This window comes from Onychostoma macrolepis, chromosome 23 (assembly GCF_012432095.1).
Source record: "Onychostoma macrolepis isolate SWU-2019 chromosome 23, ASM1243209v1, whole genome shotgun sequence".
In the NCBI taxonomy this organism is placed as follows: Eukaryota; Metazoa; Chordata; class Actinopteri; order Cypriniformes; family Cyprinidae; genus Onychostoma; species Onychostoma macrolepis.
The window spans coordinates 23,400,183-23,419,862 of record NC_081177.1 but is presented as its reverse complement, the minus strand read 5'-3'; the positions used below and the strand labels follow the sequence as shown (position 1 = coordinate 23,419,862).

Genomic DNA, 19,680 nt, shown 5'->3' with positions numbered 1-19,680 from the left:
TTATATAATCAATTAAATCCTTGAGGCAGCTAGTGACTTTACAGCACAGTGAGGAATCTCAGATCCTCTCACACATCTCAGGTGTGCTGAGAAACTCAAGCGTCTTTACTGTGGCCTGCAGCATTAAAACACGAGCCGTTATGTCTTTATGATGTTTGGCTAAACAGCCATTCACCCTGTCATGTGAGGAATGTGAATGACACTGTGTTGAGTCTGCAGAGGAACAGCACTGTCAGGTTGACCAGAGCCGCTATTCAAGACTAGTTTATCAGCTGTTGTATATCTGAAGAGAAATCATTACATTTGTATGAGGAGGAAAAGGCAGAATCGCACAGCCAAAGCAGTAAATGGCCTGTGAGTGTATGTTTGCGTACATGTACCTGTGTGTAAATGTTCCTCCTAAATTTAGTTCAGCTGACCTTAGCCATGTGCCTGACGAGAGGACGGAGGGTAATAATACCACACACTTCATTTGCTCAGTAGACTGGCACTGTGTCTTCATGTGGGGTGGCAAAAACATTCAGCTCATAACTTAAAGACGGAAAATATATCCCTTTATGAAGATTGGAGGGTGTTTCAAGACATTCTCTTGTCTGAAGAATATTACTTGAAGATGCAACTCATATAGACAGTTCACACTGGATTTAAAGTACATAATATTGTTTATAAAACAATCTAATGTCTAATTTTTTTATGATATTTTTAAATTTTGTGTAAATTATATTTTCTGAAATTGTGGAAAACAATACAATCCATAAAATCATAAATGGTCAGCATAAAAGATAAAACATTTTAAAAATATTATACATAAATTAAAAAAAACTAAAATTGCTCTCACACATACTAATACAGTATTAGCAAAAAAGAAAGTTAATCAAAGTTGCCCTAAAACCTAAAACCAAAATGTTCTAGGACAACTTTGAACTTTTTTTTTTTTGATCCACTTCATATGTTGACTACTGAATTAGTAGGTGTGAGAGCAATTTGAGTTTTTTTATTTATTAATATTTTAATTTATGTATAATATTTTTTAATGTTTTCTCTTTTATGCTGACCATTTATGATTTTATGCTACATTTATCGTAAAAACAGTAATATTGTCAAATAGTATTAAAATCTTACTATTTTTTAAAAATACTATTTTTAGTATTAAAAATAACGGCTTTCTTTTTGGATATATTTTAAAATATATCCAAAGCTGAATTTTACTCAAGTCTTCAGAAATCATTCAAATTTGCTGATTTACTGCTTAATAAACATTTCTTATTGCTGTTAATATTGAAAACAGTTGTGCTGCTTCGTATTTTTGCATAAATCGTGATTTAAAAAAAAAATAAATAAATAAAATAAATTTCAGGATTCTTTAATAGGAAGTTCAGAACAGCAGCCTTTATTTGAAATAGAAATGTTTATACATCATAAATGTCTTTTATTGTCATTTTTGATCAATTTAATTTAATGCATCCTTGCTGGATAAAAGTATTAATTTATATTTTGAAAATCTGACACCAAACATTTGCATCGTAGATGATGATCTGCAGTAATAATAATAATAATAATAGTTTTTTTTCCCCCCCATGTATCATCAGATTGCTTTTGCTGTCATTTATATTGAAGTATGGCTGTGTTCCAGTGATTTTTTTTTTTTTTTTACCATAGTTTACCCCTTTGCGTCATGTCTAACAGCACGCTGTACCTGTGGTAAAACCACTGTAATGCACAAACACTCGTAGCTTGTAACATTTATTAAATGCATGATTTGCCATGGTAACTACCTGGAAGAACCTGGTGTTTTGTGTCTTGCTCAAGGACCGTGAGTTCATGGGTCAGCCCTTGTCTGTTTTGAACCTACAACCTTTCAGATAGCAGCCTTGATCTCTGACCAGAAGGCCACACCGCTGGCAGATATTTGAGCTGAAGTCAGAGGTGTAACCTTGGCTCATCTGCTGTGACGTCTTTCCTGCAGGTTCTGACGGCCGAACAGCAGCTGCTGGCTGCTAATAACGATTACAACTTTGACCATCCAGACGCCTTTGATTTCGGTCTGCTGGTACACACTCTCCGCAAACTCAAGCAGGGCAAGAGTGTGAAGATCCCGGTGTATGACTTCACCACACACGGACGGCAGAAAGAATGGGTGAGTGGAAACACACAGAGCGTGGAGAGCTGATCATCTGTAAATCCGTATCAAATGGACCTAATTTGTGGGTTTGTTGTTCCTCATTTTTCTACTCTGATTTGCTTAAAGTGCCATGTCTATGTAAATTATCAGTGTTGGGGAAGCTGGTTTATGATTTTAAAAATGGCATCACTACAGTAAAGATACCTTTTGAACAAGTGGCTAGCTACATTTACAAGTGATCCTAAACCCTAAACAATTCCTAAACTTGGTTGTGAGTTGATGAAAAAGCTATTAATTAATGAAATCATGAAAATGTACAAATTAAAACAAAGTAATTTTTAAAATAATGAAATCTTAAAAACTTAAAATGAAAATAAATGTTATATAAATAATTATATTTACAATAATTTATTTTACAATAATTTTAAGTCTTTAAAATTAAAAATTAAGATAAATAATTAAAAATAAATATTTAAATCATAAAATGTAACAATTCAAATATATATTTTAAGTAAATCATAAAAATATTCATCATTTACTCATTTAAATGAATAATTAAAAATCCATTAAAATTGTACAATTAAAACTATTTAAATATATAAATCACAGATATTTTAAATGAAAAATAAATGGTAAAAGTAATAAAATCATAATTTAAATTAAAATTTAAAAAAATAAATATATATATATATTATATATATTTGTTAATACTAAAAATAAAAATTTAAACTGAAAATAAATTAAATAAACCATAAACATGTCAAATTAAAATAAACCATAAAAAAAAAAACTGAAATATTTTGTTTACCTGCATGTTGTATGACCATTAATCAACACCAGAGAGCCATGAACATGAAAATGTGTTTACATTATTAAAATATTGCCTTACAATCAGCAGTACTTGAAGTTAATATTTTAGGTCAAAGGCCTAAATCTTTAATAAGCCCTGTTATATACAGACAAAAGAAATTGCTAACCTCTAGTCCTTAACTAACAGAAGCTAATAAATTAACTGTAATTAATTAATATACAGTTAATAATTAATTAACTGTAATATTACATAATATAATCTGAGCATTTCAGCACACAGGCCTTCATCAGGATTTATAAGAAGCCTGTGTGCTAAAACATGTTTTAAAGTTTACTTTCTATACTAGAATCACAAAATAATTATACAAAGAATAACTATTTTGCTAAAAACTCAACTTTGCTGCTATTTTTAATGAATGTTTATCTGCTTGCAGAAAACTGTGTATGGGGCCAGCGTCATTATATTTGAGGGCATCATGTCATTTGCAGATAAAGAGCTGCTGAAGGTAAACATCATAAAATATTTCATAATCTGGTTATTTCTTGTTTTTCTCCACCTTCTCAATGACCTCAGTGACCTGTGTTTCAGTTGCTAGATATGAAGATCTTTGTGGACACAGATTCTGACATCCGGCTGGTACGGAGGCTCAGGAGGGACATCACAGAGCGCGGCCGGGACATTGAAGGAGTGATCAAACAGTACAACAAGTTTGTGAAGCCAGCTTTTGAACAGTACATCGAGCCCACCATGAGACTGGCAGATATTGTGGTGCCACGTGGTCAGTTTGCTTTGACAGATGTCAAGCACATTGCATTATTGGTTTTGCACTGCACTTTTTGTCAGTTGTACAGAAATTTCACAGTGCACATATTGCTAGTGTAGCAGTAGTACAAGTCTGATTTAGTAAAGCTTAGTTTGAAGATGTTCTTTATTTCCTGTAGGTGGCGGCAACATGGTGGCCATTGATCTTATAGTGCAGCACGTTCACAGTCAGCTGGAGGAGGTAAGATCAACAGACATGTTCAGAAGATTTATTTTAAGATCTAGCACAGAATAGGCAATCACAGATAGTCACAATTTAAAGCATCATTTCTTCATAATGGTTCTGGTTATGAAGAATTTCAGATGTCTAATATCGCCCCCTTCTGGATGATTTTTTTCCCTTCTCGTTGTAGACCAAGTGGTTCTGTTGTCTTGAAGGCTCCTCGTTGTCAAACACAATATTCCAGGCCACCTATTTAATAACATTTTAACAGAAACATAATATATAACTACAGTTATATTAACTATAATTAATTAATTTAAAACTACCATTCAGAGGTTTTTTTGACATTTGTAATTTGTAATTAAAAATATTTTACAATACATTTACCATTAATTATTATTATTTTTAAATTTACAGTTAAATATATTATTTTGTTATTTTAACAGACAATGGGAGTGTCTATAAAAGTAAATTAATTCCATTCAAAAATGGTCTTCAACTAAATAAAATTAGGAAAGAAAATGTCATAAACAGAATTTTTGATTATGGATTATTACAGCATTTTAATTAACTTAGACTTTAATCTATTTATTAAAAATATATTAATAAGTAATTCCGCCAATATTGCGATACATTTCAGGAGAAAATCAACATTTTAATTATCAAAGAAGATTCTTATTCCTTGTGAGACATCTTCATTAATATTTCCTTTACAATGCAGCAATGTGTTTTGTTGATTTATGAAAATTATATTCATCTTCATTGTTTCCTCCTAAATGTTTTTCCTGTGATTTATTAGAGCAGTAATCAGTGTGCGGCGCGCACCTCATGAGAAGTAGTTTTAATAACGCTTGTGCATCTTGGATTGGGAATGCTTTGTAGTGGACTAATATTTGACTTGTCATGTGGTTTGTATCATTGACTGTAATATTAAAAGGCAAATGATGTAACTCATTTTCAGGCCCACAGGGAATCTGCACCCACAGATTTCATCAAAATTCAAACACTCTGTACATGTTCCCCAGCCTTTTCATGTTTGATAAATATTTTGATAAATTTGATGTTTTCAGCTCTCAATAAGAAAGTAATACTCTCAGCTCAATGAACTCATTCCATAGAATCCCACAGATTTGGTCCTAAAATCAGCTCAAAAAGTCCCTTTCAAGCAGATTCTGTGTGGGCCTGCTCATTTTCTGTAATACTGGTGACACATTTTGTTTGGCCGTGCTTCCTCACCGCACTGGATTATTCTCTCTTCCCCTCTTGCTCCGCTCGTGGTGGCACAGCGTGAACTCAGCGTCAGGTAGAGTAGCACTGCTCATCTTCTCACTTCCTGTCACTGCCTGCACAGAAGTTTCCCCTCGGCACTGATCTGGGCTCAGTCCTGACAATCAGGTTCACAACTGATAATGATATTCAGAGCAGTCACAAATGTAGGAGTGAGAAAACTGGCCTTAGATCAGTCAGTAGGGGGAACTTATACCAGCCTCTCAAACTGTGGCCTTCACAGCATGACGGGATCTTCCTCCTCCTGAGCCTTGCGGCACTTCCTGTACAGACCAAAAGAGGGCAGCGTCTCTTTATGTTGACTGCCCCTTGTCACATTGGTCTTTATGAGCATTGGTGTGGTTCAGTCTTTTAGATAATGAATCAAGTGAATTGTAATTAGCATGAAGACACGTGTCATATTTTACCTCGACATATTTTTTAGTTTATTTTTATTTAATTCAGTGTTGTTGTTGTTGTTGTTATTATTATTACTATTATTATATCTTAATATATTAGCATTAGTATTATTCATATACTAATATGGTGTTTATTAATATTTTGGATTAGCTTTTATCTTTATCTTTATTTTCAGTTTTCATTTTAATTTTAGGTTGTTTTGGCAACTTTGTTAGGTCCTTTAGTTTGTTTTAAAAGTAGCTCTTATATCAGTTATAATTTTAGTTTTAGTACTTTTTGCACATCAGTTTATATTTAACATTTAAATAAAATAAAAAATATTTAAAAATTAATTTAAATTCCAATATTTAATTTTATGTGTTAAATATTTAATGTGTGAATAATGTATAAATTATTAAATTTAATTTATATATGTAAAATTAACTTTGTAGTTTTAGCATAAATTTTAGTACTTAAATTTAAGCTAATTTCAGTTAGTTCTCAAGGCAGCATTTCTAATAAATTTTTTTCTTGTTTACATGTTTACATTTTCCATGCAGTTTTATGCATTATTTCAGTAACAGCAATAAAAAATAAAATTTTATATATATATATATATATATATATATATAGCGTTATTTCAATGGCTGAAAATGAGTTTCAACTTTAGTTTTAGATAGCAGTAAAAACACTTATTTATTTAATTTTACTAAATATAATAATAATTTAATTTTTGTATTTATTTTTCTATATTTTTTTCATAAATTTTATATTGATTAATTGCATTTATTTATTTATTTTTCATTTGGGGGTAAGATATGACCCAGAAGTGTTCTTGACTGGTTTTACAAGATCATTCTTGTTTTTCCATTAACATGGAAAAAAAAATTGGCATTGTCAAAAAATAATAAAAGGGTCAAGCTTTATTATTATATATAGACCCACACTGATATATTCACAGCCATGATGTTTGGGAAACCACAGACCAGCACTGATCAATCCAGTACTTCCCAGCAGTAGAGCATCATGGGATGGACATCTCATGGCATGATATAATACGGGAGGATAGATGCTCAGCGCTGCAGTCAGGAGGGAGGCAGATACCTTCTGTTTTTCCATCCTTCAGTGTTTTACAGCAGACACCCTCCCTGCATGCCGCATCTAAAAATACTCCGCTGTCTTCCTCCCCTTGACCTCTCTTTCTCTTACTTTCTCTTGCTCTTTCTATTTTTCCCCTCTCGTTCTCTCTCTCATGGTTGTCTCTGTAGCTATTGTTGAACACGGCGTCTCGCACGCACTGAAGTTTCCTATGTCTACTACAAAGAGTTTCATTTTTCCGTTGGACTAGAAACGGCAGCACATGAGTGTGAGAGAGAGAGAGAGAGAAACATGAGGAAGTACAGCCCCCGACACAGGATGTAGCAGACCTTTGTGTCAGTGAGAGTGAATGAGAGGATGACAGCTACAACAGGACCCACACCAAATCTGATATTTAAAAAAACAAAAAAAAAACAAGTATTTGCACAGCACTGTCACAGCTTGCACAGGTTAAAGAAATGGTTGACTTAAAAATATAAATTCATCATTTATTCATTTTATGTCATTTTAAACTCACATGCCTGTCTCTTTTAGGGCTGGGTATCACATGTTACCTCACAACACAAATCTCACAATACTATGTGCAATATTATAAATGGATTGTGATTGAGACTGAGCGTGCCATGATCACTTCACTTTTTTTTTTTTAATACTGTGGCTCGTCTTCAAAACACAAATTAAGGTATTTTAATGAAACTTCAGACATTTCTGTTCCTCCATTAAACATCTGTTCCACCAAAATGATAAAAACATTGAAAGTACTTCATATAAGCAGTTTGCTGTATAAGACGAACAGATTTAATTTTATGCTTTTATTCACATGTAAACACTGATCAATACACAGACATATCAAATACATTAAACAGAAGCTCAAACATGCGTGACTGTGAGTACATGACAGAATTTTCATTTTTGGGTGAACTAGGTCAGTGCCATCAGACTTCATTTGGTTCCATTACTAATCGTCATTGACATATTTGAACGTGCATGAAAGACTTAAATTTCCATCAGTTCCCCACATAGGCTACCGTAAGGCTTCAGACGACTTGTCACGTCACATCCCCCCCCCGAGAAGCAGCTGGGACATTTTGCTGATTTTGTTTTCCATGATGACAAAATTGTAATTTTGGGTGAACTGTACCTTTAAAATGAGACTGAATGGCACGATCAGTGCTAATGATTTGCCCACAGAACATGCACACTGTGTGCTGAAGTGCCGTTCGCAGCTGTCACACTCTTGTTCCACTCGGAGTCATGTGACCGCCTCATCCTCCTTCACCTGATAGTGTGTGACATCTCTTTTCTTTTCCTTCTCTTCCTGTTGTCATTGTCTGTTTTTCTGTTGTTTGTCACTTCCCCCACAGAGAAAGCTCCGCTGGGATATGTGAGGAGATTTGCTTATGATTTTTTTTTTTTGCTGTTGTATTACAAACCTTAAGTAGAACAGCAGGGATCTTGGTGTGATTTCCAAAGACTGCATATTGTCACACCCATGTTTTAATGAAGCATCTAATTTAAATGTAAAGCAATGACATGACTGTTCTGCTCGAGTTTGTCAGAGTTTACATTGAAGGCGGTGTTTTGTTTGTGACAGGATGCAGTCTTTGACCTGAGTGCTTGTGAAATTGAATCATGGGATACTCCCAAAAAAGCCTGACCTACTCAGAGCTCATGAAACTTTCTAACAGATGTGATTAACCGATAGTCTTTGTAAGCTGGAGTGAACAGTGGCTTCAAAAAGTATTTGAACACTTAATGCATAACTATGATTGCTTGAATGTTTGGGCTTGGTTTTCATTTTTTAATGTTTTTGAAAGAAGTCTGTTATGCTCAGCAAGACTGCTGTTTATTAGATCAAAAATACAGTGAAATATTGTGAAATATTATTACAATTTATAATAACACAGTGAAATGTAATTTATTCCTGTGATGCAAAGCAGAATTTTCAGCATCATTACTCCAGTCACATGATCCTTCAGAAATTATTCAAATATGCTAATGTGCCGCTCAAGAAACAGTTGTGCTGCTGCATATTTTTGTGGAAGTGACATTTTTCAGGATTCTTTGATGGATAGAAAGTTCAAAAGAATATAATTTATTTGAAACTGAAATATTTATTACAAATTAAAAGTCTTTACTGTCACTTTTGATCAAAAAATTAATGAAAAGAAGTGGCAAAATACTCTTTGGGGCCACCATATAATTCATAGACGGGTCAGTTTTTCATATGGAGATTGTCCTTTGGTTCTCTGTTATATAAATCATTCCTGTATGCTTCTAAATCCTCGCTTCACGCTCTCCTCTAACATTGCATTAACGTTTGAATGACACGTTGTAGCTATTGTGTGAGCATGTGTTTCTCTCCGCCTGTGTAGTGCTGGAATGAACGTACCTTTTAATTCCACTGTGTTGACGACTTCCTGTCCGTTTCTGTCTTTTGCCGGTGATTATGGTAACAGGGCGGCCCTGGCATCTGCCCATCAGGCCCAGCCCCTTCCGCAGACCCTTAGTGTTCTGGAGAGTACCCCGCAGGTCCGCGGCATGCACACCATCATCAGGTCAGACACACGCACACACGTCTGTGCCGCAACAGTTTACTTCACACATCTCACAGCAGTGTATGCATTGTGTAAAACTCTGCAGTACTTCGAGTTTCCAGACTAACTGTACAGCATCTCGTATAGCTGTCCAGAGTGAAGTAATGTGGAAAGACCTTATGCAAAACACAACTATAGTTCGAAAATGTGTATTGTATAAACGTAGACAAAATGTCCAACAATATGCCAAGAAAATTCAGTTTTGTCAATTCAAACAACAGCAGGAGGTAACATCATACCCTGTGATGTGCTGCTATTGGAGGTTTTATATTTTTATTATTTTTTTAGATTTTTAAGCTTAGCTTTGTTTTCTCTTTTTTTTTTTTAAGTTTTCATTTTGGTTGGTTTTGTTTTGTAGGTTTTTTTTTTTTTTTTTTTTTTTAGCATAGTTTTATGTTTTTATTATGTTTTATGCTAATTATTTGGTTCGTTGTTTTAATTAGTTTTGTTTTTGCTTGGTTTTGTAGTTTTTTTTTTATTGTAGTTATTTCTTTCTTTCTTTTATTTTTGTATTTAAAAAAAAAAAAAAAATTTTGTTTTTAGTTTAGTTTTCTTTTTCTTTTTTGCTTGGTTTTGTAGTTTATTTATTTTGTTTAATTTTTAGCGTAGTTTTGCTTTCTGTTTTTTGTTATGTTTTATCATTTTTTGGTTCGTTGTTTTGATTGGTTTTGTTTTTGCTTGTTTTTTTTTTTATTATTATTTATTTATTTCGTTTTTTCCCCACCCTCTCAGAACATACCAGTGACCCATTATTGGGTGGAAATTGTCCCTCCCCCTCATACTACCTGTGACCAACTACCAATATCAAGAAGCAGAAGCCAGTGGCTGAAATGTACTCATTTTGAAAGTCTGTTGCTTTCGTCCATGTCACAGGCTGTGCGTGGTTATGCCAGGCTGTAACGTAAACTAACGGCTATTGCATGGTAAAATAGAGGAAGTCCCACTATATATCCTGCCTAAATGCCTGTTAGGAAAATTGCATTGGTCCATTTGTTTCATGAGGTCTTAAATGTCTGATTAACTATGTTAGATTAACTAGTAAAACTCTAAAAAAAAATATTAACAATAGTAATAAATTTAAATATATTATGTAATATATTTTGAATAAAAAGTTTACAAGGTTAATAAACGAATAAACACACAACTGTTTTGTCGTTTTAGTAAGTAAATCTATCGTTCGCGCTTGTGTTGCAGAAATAAAGAGACCAGTCGAGACGAGTTCATCTTCTACTCCAAGAGGTTAATGCGGCTCCTCATCGAAAGAGCGCTGTCCTTCCTTCCATCTCAGGTGAGAAAAGAGTGACAGACCAAGCAAAGATGGAGGGATTGCTGGGGAATCTTAAGATCGACCTAATAAAGGCATGCAAACGGATTTGAGCGTGTGGGCATGGAGGCCTCGTCTTGAACATGGAAACTTGTCTCACTTGTCCACCGCAGTGGAAACTCAGTCTAACTCAACAAACTCAGCATGATAGAAATTGACTTAGCAATGCGCAGCAGCAACACAGTGACCTTTACACTTAAAACGCTCACAGGAGAAGTGCAATGAGCTAGTTAGCTTCATGATGTTGCTGCTGACATTTTACTGTGGCTTTTAATCAGAGAGGAAGATCAGTTTAGCTACATGTGATATGCCTGGACAAAAACAGCTTGATGTTACAGTTTGCCTGTTATCTGCTGCAGGTTCACATTGTTCAGACCCCACAAGGAGAAGATTACGATGGCCGAACCTTTCATGGGAAGAGAGTAAGAAAATAATGTGCCTCGAAAAACATCTTTTTGTGCAATCTCTTGGTGGTTCAGCTTAATCAATCTGTTCGTTTGGGGATTTTCTCTGTCATACAGAAATGTCTTTGTTCTGTGTGGTGTAGAAAAGTTTAGGCCCTAAAAAGGAAATCACAGACTCTCCCTCTTTTTTGTTTTGAGCAGATTACGGGTGTGTCGATTCTCAGGGCGGGAGAGACCATGGAGCCCGCGCTTAGGGCTGTGTGCAAAGACGTCCGCATTGGCAAAATCCTCATCCAGACCAATCAGGACACAGGAGAGCCTGAGGTAACGCCCCCCAGAATTTACACGCATCAGTTCAAGAGAGAGAAACTACATTTTAAATTGATTTATTTATTTGGTAACACTTTAGTTTAGGGACCAATTCTCACTATTAACTAGTTGCTTATTAGCTACATATTACTAGCATATCGGCTGTTTATTAGTACTTATAAAACACATATTAATACCTCATTCTGCATGACCATATTTTAGATCCCTTAATCCTACCCCATACCTGAATTTAACTACTACCTTCCTAAATACTAATAAGCAGCAAATCTGGAGTTTGAGGCAAACGTTGTAGTTAATAGTGAGAATTGGTCCCAAAACTAAAGTGTTACCATTTGTTTATTTACTTATTTAAATTGTTTTATTTTAAAGATTATTGTTAAACGTTTTCTGAGCAAGACATTTCAGTGTTACAGTATTTTGTGTTATTAGTACAATTTATAGATATTTTATAGTTTATAACATTTTTTTTTTTTTTTTTTTGGTGCTTTAAAGTGTAGTATCTGTTTTTATTTATATATATATATATATATATATATATATATATATATATATATATATATATATATATATATATATATATATATATATATATATATATATAAAAATGTATGTGTATATGTGTATGTATGTATGTATATATATATATATATATATATATATATATATATATATATATATATATATATATATATATATATATATATATATATATATATATACATATACATATACATATACACACATACATTTATAAAAGACAATGAAAATACGAAAACTGTCTGCAGCAGTGCTCTAGTCTTACTCGTATCGTTCTGTTCTTCACAACAATCAGTGTTGGGGAGTAACTAGTTACATGCTACAGAGTTACGTAATTTAATTACAAAATAAATGTAACTAATCTGTTGCAGTTACTGAGAAAAAATGTGTAATTAAATTACAATTACTTATGAAAATGTTAACGTTACATATTTTCACACACACACTTGCATACAGACTTAATTGATATCTTTCATAAATTGCAGACACCAATGTTTCAGGAGTTTAGGACACAGAATAGGACACATGCTTATTCAATAACTGTTTTATTTCTTTTTGAGTTCATGTATATGCTTTATTTTTTAAGATGACCTTTTTTTAGATGCCAGTGTCTCCTGTCATAGCTATGCAAAGATTTGATTTCAAAAACAGTATCATAGCTATTAAACTTTTTTTTTTTTTTATTATTATTATTTTTAATTTTAAACTCAGGACTATCTAAAGTAAAGTAAACAGCAGTGCTAAAGTCTGATTTTGTGGTGGCTGTGCCCTACTGCCTGGTTTACATGTTTCAAAATGAATAATAATCAATAAGTAATCAGTTATATGAATAAAGTAATTGTAAATACTTATTACATTCCCAAAGTAACCTTCCCAACACTGACAACAATATGATGAAGCAATGCAATTGTGCAGTTGTTTTTTAGAGTACCACTTAACTTGTTCCCATTACCTGCCTTCAGTCATTTTGCACAATATAATATAGTGTAAATATAATTTTTAAAGAAATAAATGTTTACATAATTGCATGAACTCACTTGTTAATTTTGATTCATTCATTTAGACATGTTATTGCTGCACATTTCAGTTGTCTTTTCTGTTGCCGTCCAGTTGCACTATTTGCGTCTGCCCAAAGACATCAGCGAGGATCACGTGATTCTGATGGACTGCACTGTGTCCACCGGAGCGGCAGCCATGATGGCCATCAGAGTTTTACTTGTAAGTCTGCATTTGAACCCGTTTTCCTGCACAACACCTCTCGCATCTAATGGAACTGATCGTGTGCAGTGGCAGAGACACACACGCCTACTCAGGCGCCACATGTAGAGCGGCCCAGTTTGTTTGTCTGTCAGTGTAGGCGTAGCAGAGAAACCTCACTAGCTGACAGCAGCCATAGAGCATGACATAACTTTACACATTCTCGCATATTAATTCTACAGAGCTGTATTTATCAGTTTCTATGACCGCTTTTGGCACCGGTGGAAGTTTAATAAAATAAACCCTCTGAGAACACAGTGTTTACTCTCACACGTGTTTAAATATAATTAATTTACTAACACTGAAGATGCATGAACTAAAAAAGAAATCATCCACATCTGCGATTATATATTAAATGTAATACTTCTGTGGTGGAAATTACTTTTTTTTTTTTTTTTTTTTTTTTTTTTAGAAATAAATGGCACACTGTTCAATATAAAAAAGTACAGGTGGAGGAACGGGACTGTATTTTCTTCATGAGGTGTGTGTGTGTGTGTGTAGGATCATGACGCTCAGGAGGATAAGATCCTGCTGGTGTCTTTGCTGATGGCTGAGATGGGCGTCCATTCTGTGGCCTACGCCTTTCCTCAGGTCAAAATCATCACAACCGCCGTCGACAAGAAGGTCAACGACCTGTTCCACATCATCCCCGGCATAGGTGAGACTTCATCAGCATTACTTATCTGCTTAACTCTGGTTTTTTGTCCTAAACGTTCTACACAAACGGGCCATTCTCACAAAACCAGCCTTGAGCATGTCTGCCTCATATTTCACCCCAAATCATAAGAAAAAATTAATAAATTATACTTTGCTTAATGGAAAGTGAAGACTTTTTACCTTTAGGACCTATAGGACCATTAAGGTTTTTGCAATGTGTGATTTTTGTTTCATAGTTATTACTTTATATATTATTAACCCTTTGACATGGATAATTGGTGTGATTAATCACCTTTAGTACTTGTGTATTTAAACGTTTGAAACCTAAAATAACCATCACGTGGTTGAAAATACTAAAAAAGTTGTGATATGACAAGCGTATTTTCAACCACGTGATATTTTTTTTTTTTTTTAGGTTTCAAACATTTAAATACACAAGTACTAAATATACTGAAGCAGTAACTATAAAATTGACTCTTTAAAGGTCAGTTTACATGTTTTAAATCTAACAGATAACCAGTTTGTAAAAAAAAAATGGAAATGTAAAGCATCTTATGTAATTTTAAATGTTGTATCTTTCGGTTTATTTGCTTTTCATTGTTATTGCATTTCTGTAACTCTCGTATAACTCCTGAAAATAGCCTCAGAAGCTGACATGGCATTAAAATCCGTATTACTATTTTCCAGTTTGTGAATATTTTGAATAATAAGAAAAAACTTAAATAAAACCAATACATCGGTCATATACCAATACATATTGTGGATGCGGTGTGTCATGTGACATACTCGAAAAACTCACACGGGGGACTCGGCTTTAAAAATTTAAACTCTAAGTATTCTATTTTTAATATCTTTAATATTGAGTAAGATCAGTTGAGGAAATGAAAATACTATTTGTACTGTTTTATAAAAAAAGTAAGGAGAATCTAATGAGAATAATGAAAATTACAACTGCAAATCATTACAGTAAGCATCATTTTGAGGACATGTGCTTTTAAATGTGAATTTTTCAGGAAATTTTGGGGATCGATATTTTGGCACGGATGCGCCTCCAGACTGGAGCGATGATGACATGGATGAGCCCAGCTGCTGACGAGTGTCTGATCATCTCACCCGCTCAGACTGACGAAGCCAATCTGATAAGCACGCCGGATATTTGTACATTATAAAATATTTTTATACTTTTTGGCACTCCCCAAACAGAAATGTTTTATGTGAAGTTTTTATTTGTGAAGGTTTATTTAGTTGGTTTTTTAAATGTGATTTATTTAATAATATTTACAGTACTGTCGTCTAAAAGCGTGTAGTGTTTGATTCTGAAGCACGTGCAGTTGATTTATTTCCTTGCGTGTTTGCTGCCACTTTTGGAATCTGATGTTTAGTATTTTTGGCACGTGTATGCCTCGTCATGGCAAACAGCGTGTCATTTTTATTATTGTACTCCGTTTCATGCAGCAGTCAAGCTTTCAGAGAGTAAAGTAAGACTCAAAGCGCTGCCTTGCTACACTTAGACAGTGAATTTCTTTGAAGGACCACTTCATCGGAAAAAATGTGTGGGCGTTGCTTTTTAATCTTTGCTTTCTCTCTCGCTTTACCTGCAGACGGCTGCTGACCAAACCACACGCTGTTAACAATTACACTTTCACAACTGAGCACTGCATTCTGTACAACTTAAACTTTTTTTTTTTTTACAATTTTCTGCAAGGATTTTGACAGTTGAGATGTCGAGCTCAGTTTAAGGATTTCTCTTATCTATTTATCAAACATAAACATGAAGGAGCAGCTCCTGTTAAATGTAGATAGGATCTGTATTGCAGATCATCTGTAATCGAGTTCACATTCTGCAATGAGAATAACCTACACGTTTTTTGTTTTTGTTTTGAGCCACAAAAATGCAGCATCTTGCGTCTGTCCAGTGAGTCTATAGCTGTCTTTACCATATATGGCTGACATCTGCTTGATGTTCGCCGTCGCGTCGAGAACAAAACTAGCCCACAGGAAGTGTTGGTGTTTGGCCTGAAATTTAAACCAATGAGCATTGTGCTTGCTCTTATTATGGATGTTGCGTTGATATCTCGGTTTTATCGTTTTTACTCCACTGAGCACTTTGAGAAAGTACCTAGCTTGAAGACATTAGTTCATCATAGAAATATGATGCGACTGTGTGTTTTATTTGTTTGATTTTATGCTGACTCACAATAGTAAACAAACAAAATCCTGTACTGCAATATACAAAAAAAAAGTTGTCGTCTTTTTAATGTTTGCTATAAAATGCGAACAAATGTGGGAGCACTGAGATCTGCGGTGGTCATGCCAAGGCCTAGTGAATGTATCTACTGTGACTTTTGTCCTACAACAAGAATAATAGTCTAGGATTTATTTAGCTATTTATTTTATTGCACTGTCATTGCACACATTCTGGAATACTTGATTCTGATTGGTCAGTCTGATATTTTTGTGTAAAGACTGCTACACTGTATAATTGATGTTCTGCATAACAGTGACTCGTATCCACACCTTGCATAATAAATTCATTTAAAATCAAGTCAATGTTTCATGCTTATTTATTTGATTGAACTGAATATTTGATGAATAGCAGTGTAATAATTGTGATGTGCTTCATGTATTGATCCTAATCACACTGTTTGGATTACATATGCATGGATGTGTGTATATAAAAATGTATACACACCGTACACACAATACTGGTTAAAAATTTGGGGTCAGTGAGATTTTTTTTGTTGGTATGTTTAAAGAAATTAGTACTTTTGTTGAGCAAGGAAGCATTGAGATGAACAAAAGTGACATTGAAATCGATCAAATAATCCTGAAAAAAAATGTGTAAGCAGAACAACTGTTTTCAGCGTTGAAGAATTGTTTCTTGAGCACCAAATATATTAGATATATGAAGTATATTAGAATGATTTCTGAAGGATCATGTGACCCTGAAAATGTAGCTTTGCATCACAGAAATAAATTGCATCTGAAAATATATTCAAATGGAAAATATCTCACAATATTAGTTTTTACTGTATTTTTGATCAAATAAATCCAGCTTTGCTGAGCATACACTCTTAAAAATAAAAAGGTGCTTCACGATGCCACAGAAAACCTTTTTGTCTAAATGGTTCCATAAAGAACCTTTAACATCTGAAGAACCTTTCTGTTTCACAAAAGGTTCTTCAGATTATAAAAAGGTAAGAAAGAGATGGTTCTTTGAAGAACCTTTGACTGAATGGTTCTTTGTGGAACCAAAAATGCTTCTTCTATGGCATCGCTTGAAGAACCTTTTGAAGCACCTTTATTTTTAAGAGTTTTTCAAAAACTCATCGACCCCAGACTTATAGTATAGTGGTACAGTGTTTCTTCTCAGCTGTAACTGTCACAGCCAGTTGATCTTCTACACCTTGCTAAAATGAAATGTCATGTCTGAGAATTTCACATCAATGAATTTTCCATTCAAAATCTGTCCAGAGATGTGAAGAGAAGAATGTGCTAGACTGTTTTATGGCACTCTTATTCTTTTTTTTAATGCTTTTTGTAACATAGCGGGATTGAAACTCATTCATGTCTCAAACACACAGGAAGGATGCTGTGGTTGTCCTCTCGATATGGAAACTAACCTAGCAATCTTTCATCAGTTTCCATAATTAACTCCACTCTGATATATGATAGTCAACACTATAATATCTACCCTTCTCAAAATGTATTCTACACTTAACTTTTAGTATGTTAATGTATATAATGTATTATATTAATGTATAAAAGAGCTTCTGCAAAGCATTGCTTCAACAAACTGAGAACATTTGTCTTTTTTACTGTATTAATGTAAGTGACTAATACAGCTTTTGGTTAATATGACTCATCGTTATAATCAGCCTGGTTAAAATGAACAAGCGGAGGCAAAAGTTACTATTTAGCCATGTTTAAAACTAACTGCAAACCAAATTTTCATTTCAGAAAAGCTATAATCTTGCTCTTCCTCTGTCATAAAACAATCACCACGTCACATAAGGCATTTCAAAAAGGGAGCGGTTGAGATGAATGAAACGTGCTCTAGTGGCCCTCAATATTGAGATGTCATGGAAAGTTTACCACAAGCTTGTTCATAGTGACAAACAGGAAGGAGGCGCTTTGCTCATTGTGTGGCAGCTCTACAGCATCTCCAGCAGCTCGCGAGGGCCCTGCAGGTCACAGCGCTGGAGGGAGCGAGTGTGTGAGCATCAGCCCGACGGTCCGGCTTCTCTGCTGCTTCAAGAGAGGGCTTCAGCGCATGCTTTGAAGGCCTCAAAGTCCTCTGTCAGTGTGGAGCGATGAGGAGCGAAACGACGTCTGTGTAGGTAAGGCAGAGGTGAGAGTTTTGCATAGCTGTGTGTACCAGCCCACAGTGAACGCCAAATCAAATGTACAGAGAGAAATCCAGGACTTTTTGGAGTCTGAAATACAACCGAGGTGATGTTTGTGCAGATATATTTAGGTTTATAGTTTTTGACGAGGTCAACCAATGCATCTGGGAATAAATTCGTCAGATTTCATGATTTTGAGCATCATCCTGGCGTCAGAAGTGATGGTAGGAGCAAGGTTTTATGGGTGTTTTGATGCAGACAGTTCTTGGAGAGATACGGAGGGTTAAAGCCGTGGGACGGTGTTGTTCTGTAAAGCCACGAGGCCGTTACAGTCAAACACAGCTGAGCTGATTGTCTCTAAGTGGCTGTAATATAAGAACTGCATCTGCTTAAACTTGTTGGTTTTGCTTCATAATAATCAATGATTCATATATTTTTATGTATGTAGCTATTTAGATGTTATGGATGTTGTAAGGTAAAGGTTTCAACGGCCCTTTCCAACTGGAAAGGCGCGAAAGTTGGCACATCATGATATACTACAGCATACAGTACAGCATGACAGATACTGTAAGGGCAGACAAATTTAGAGTAAAATGTGTAAAATCATTTACTGAGTCTATTTATTTATTTACATGTAACTGATTTTCTTATTTTTTATATATATATATTTATGGGGGACATTTCTATAAGATTTGGTCAGTGTGTTTTTGTAAACGTGATGTTGAGTGTTTAAAGTTTGATTCATGTACCTGTAATGACCACAATTTGAAAATTGCGGAAATCGTGCTAATATTATAGTTTTCAGTATTCCAGATTGGATTGGATTTATTTTTATATAGTGGTCAAGTGGAAATTGTAGGAGATATTTAGTAACTTTTCCAAGCATAGTTTAAAATCAGATTTTCTGTGTTTCTTCATCTATTCTTTTTTTTTTTTTTTTTATCGTTCTATATTTTCATATTTTTGCAAATGTCCATGCTTTTCCTGCATTCACGAAAGAAAGAAAACGTGCTATTACTTTCTTCTCATCATCAAAATGGATGCAATTTACAATTTACAAATTTTCCAAATTCCTTGGAAGGTTTAGATTTTGCTAGTTTTTTTTTTCTTTCTTTTTTCTTTTTCCTTTTTTTTTTTTTTTTTTTTAAGATGATGCAAGTAATTTGTGGTCAGTGTGATCTGGCCATCCTGGATGAGCAGTGCTTTCGAGGACTGTCCAACCTGAGAATGCTTGAGTTTTGGTCAATCTCAGGTTCGTCAGCCCATGAAAAACTGTCTCGCTGAAACCCACACGGATGAACCAGTGGTCACACCGTAGCCAGAGTGAAAGCAAAATCACTGTACTTCTATGCATGGCATGTATTGTTAGTGTTATATTTTCAGACGTTATTTGTTCATTTAGTTGTTTATTCATTGAGTTAAAAGACTATTCAATGCTACGACTTTGTCAAAACTATTTTATAATAACATGTAACTTTACAGATTCCCAAGATGTTGTATTTTTTTGGATTAAAAAAAACAAACAAAAAAAAAAACAATGAATGAAT

General features: G+C 34.2%; 1 protein-coding gene across 6 annotated transcripts in view; it reads left to right on the top strand.

Moving 5' to 3' along the window:
• Nucleotides 1-16,332, top strand: part of uckl1b (uridine-cytidine kinase 1-like 1b) — a 35,179-nt gene extending 18,847 nt beyond the window's left edge. For 4 of the 6 annotated variants that reach the window (XM_058763075.1, XM_058763077.1, XM_058763081.1 and 1 more), the window contains exons 4-15: nt 1,967-2,137; nt 3,367-3,438; nt 3,522-3,711; nt 3,875-3,936; nt 8,046-8,065; nt 9,141-9,239; nt 10,473-10,566; nt 10,962-11,024; nt 11,208-11,330; nt 12,984-13,091; nt 13,632-13,788; nt 14,801-16,332. In XM_058763075.1, the coding sequence (XP_058619058.1) occupies nt 1,967-2,137; nt 3,367-3,438; nt 3,522-3,711; nt 3,875-3,936; nt 8,046-8,065; nt 9,141-9,239; nt 10,473-10,566; nt 10,962-11,024; nt 11,208-11,330; nt 12,984-13,091; nt 13,632-13,788; nt 14,801-14,880 (1,239 nt within the window). In that variant the 3' untranslated portion in view covers nt 14,881-16,332. Of the gene's footprint in view, nt 1-1,966; nt 2,138-3,366; nt 3,439-3,521; nt 3,712-3,874; nt 3,937-5,204; nt 5,222-8,045; nt 8,066-9,140; nt 9,240-10,472; nt 10,567-10,961; nt 11,025-11,207; nt 11,331-12,983; nt 13,092-13,631; nt 13,789-14,800 lie in introns of all 6 variants that reach the window. The other 2 variants (XM_058763076.1, XM_058763079.1) reach the window with 1 other exon arrangement.
• The last annotated feature ends 3,348 nt before the right edge of the window (nt 16,333-19,680 follow it).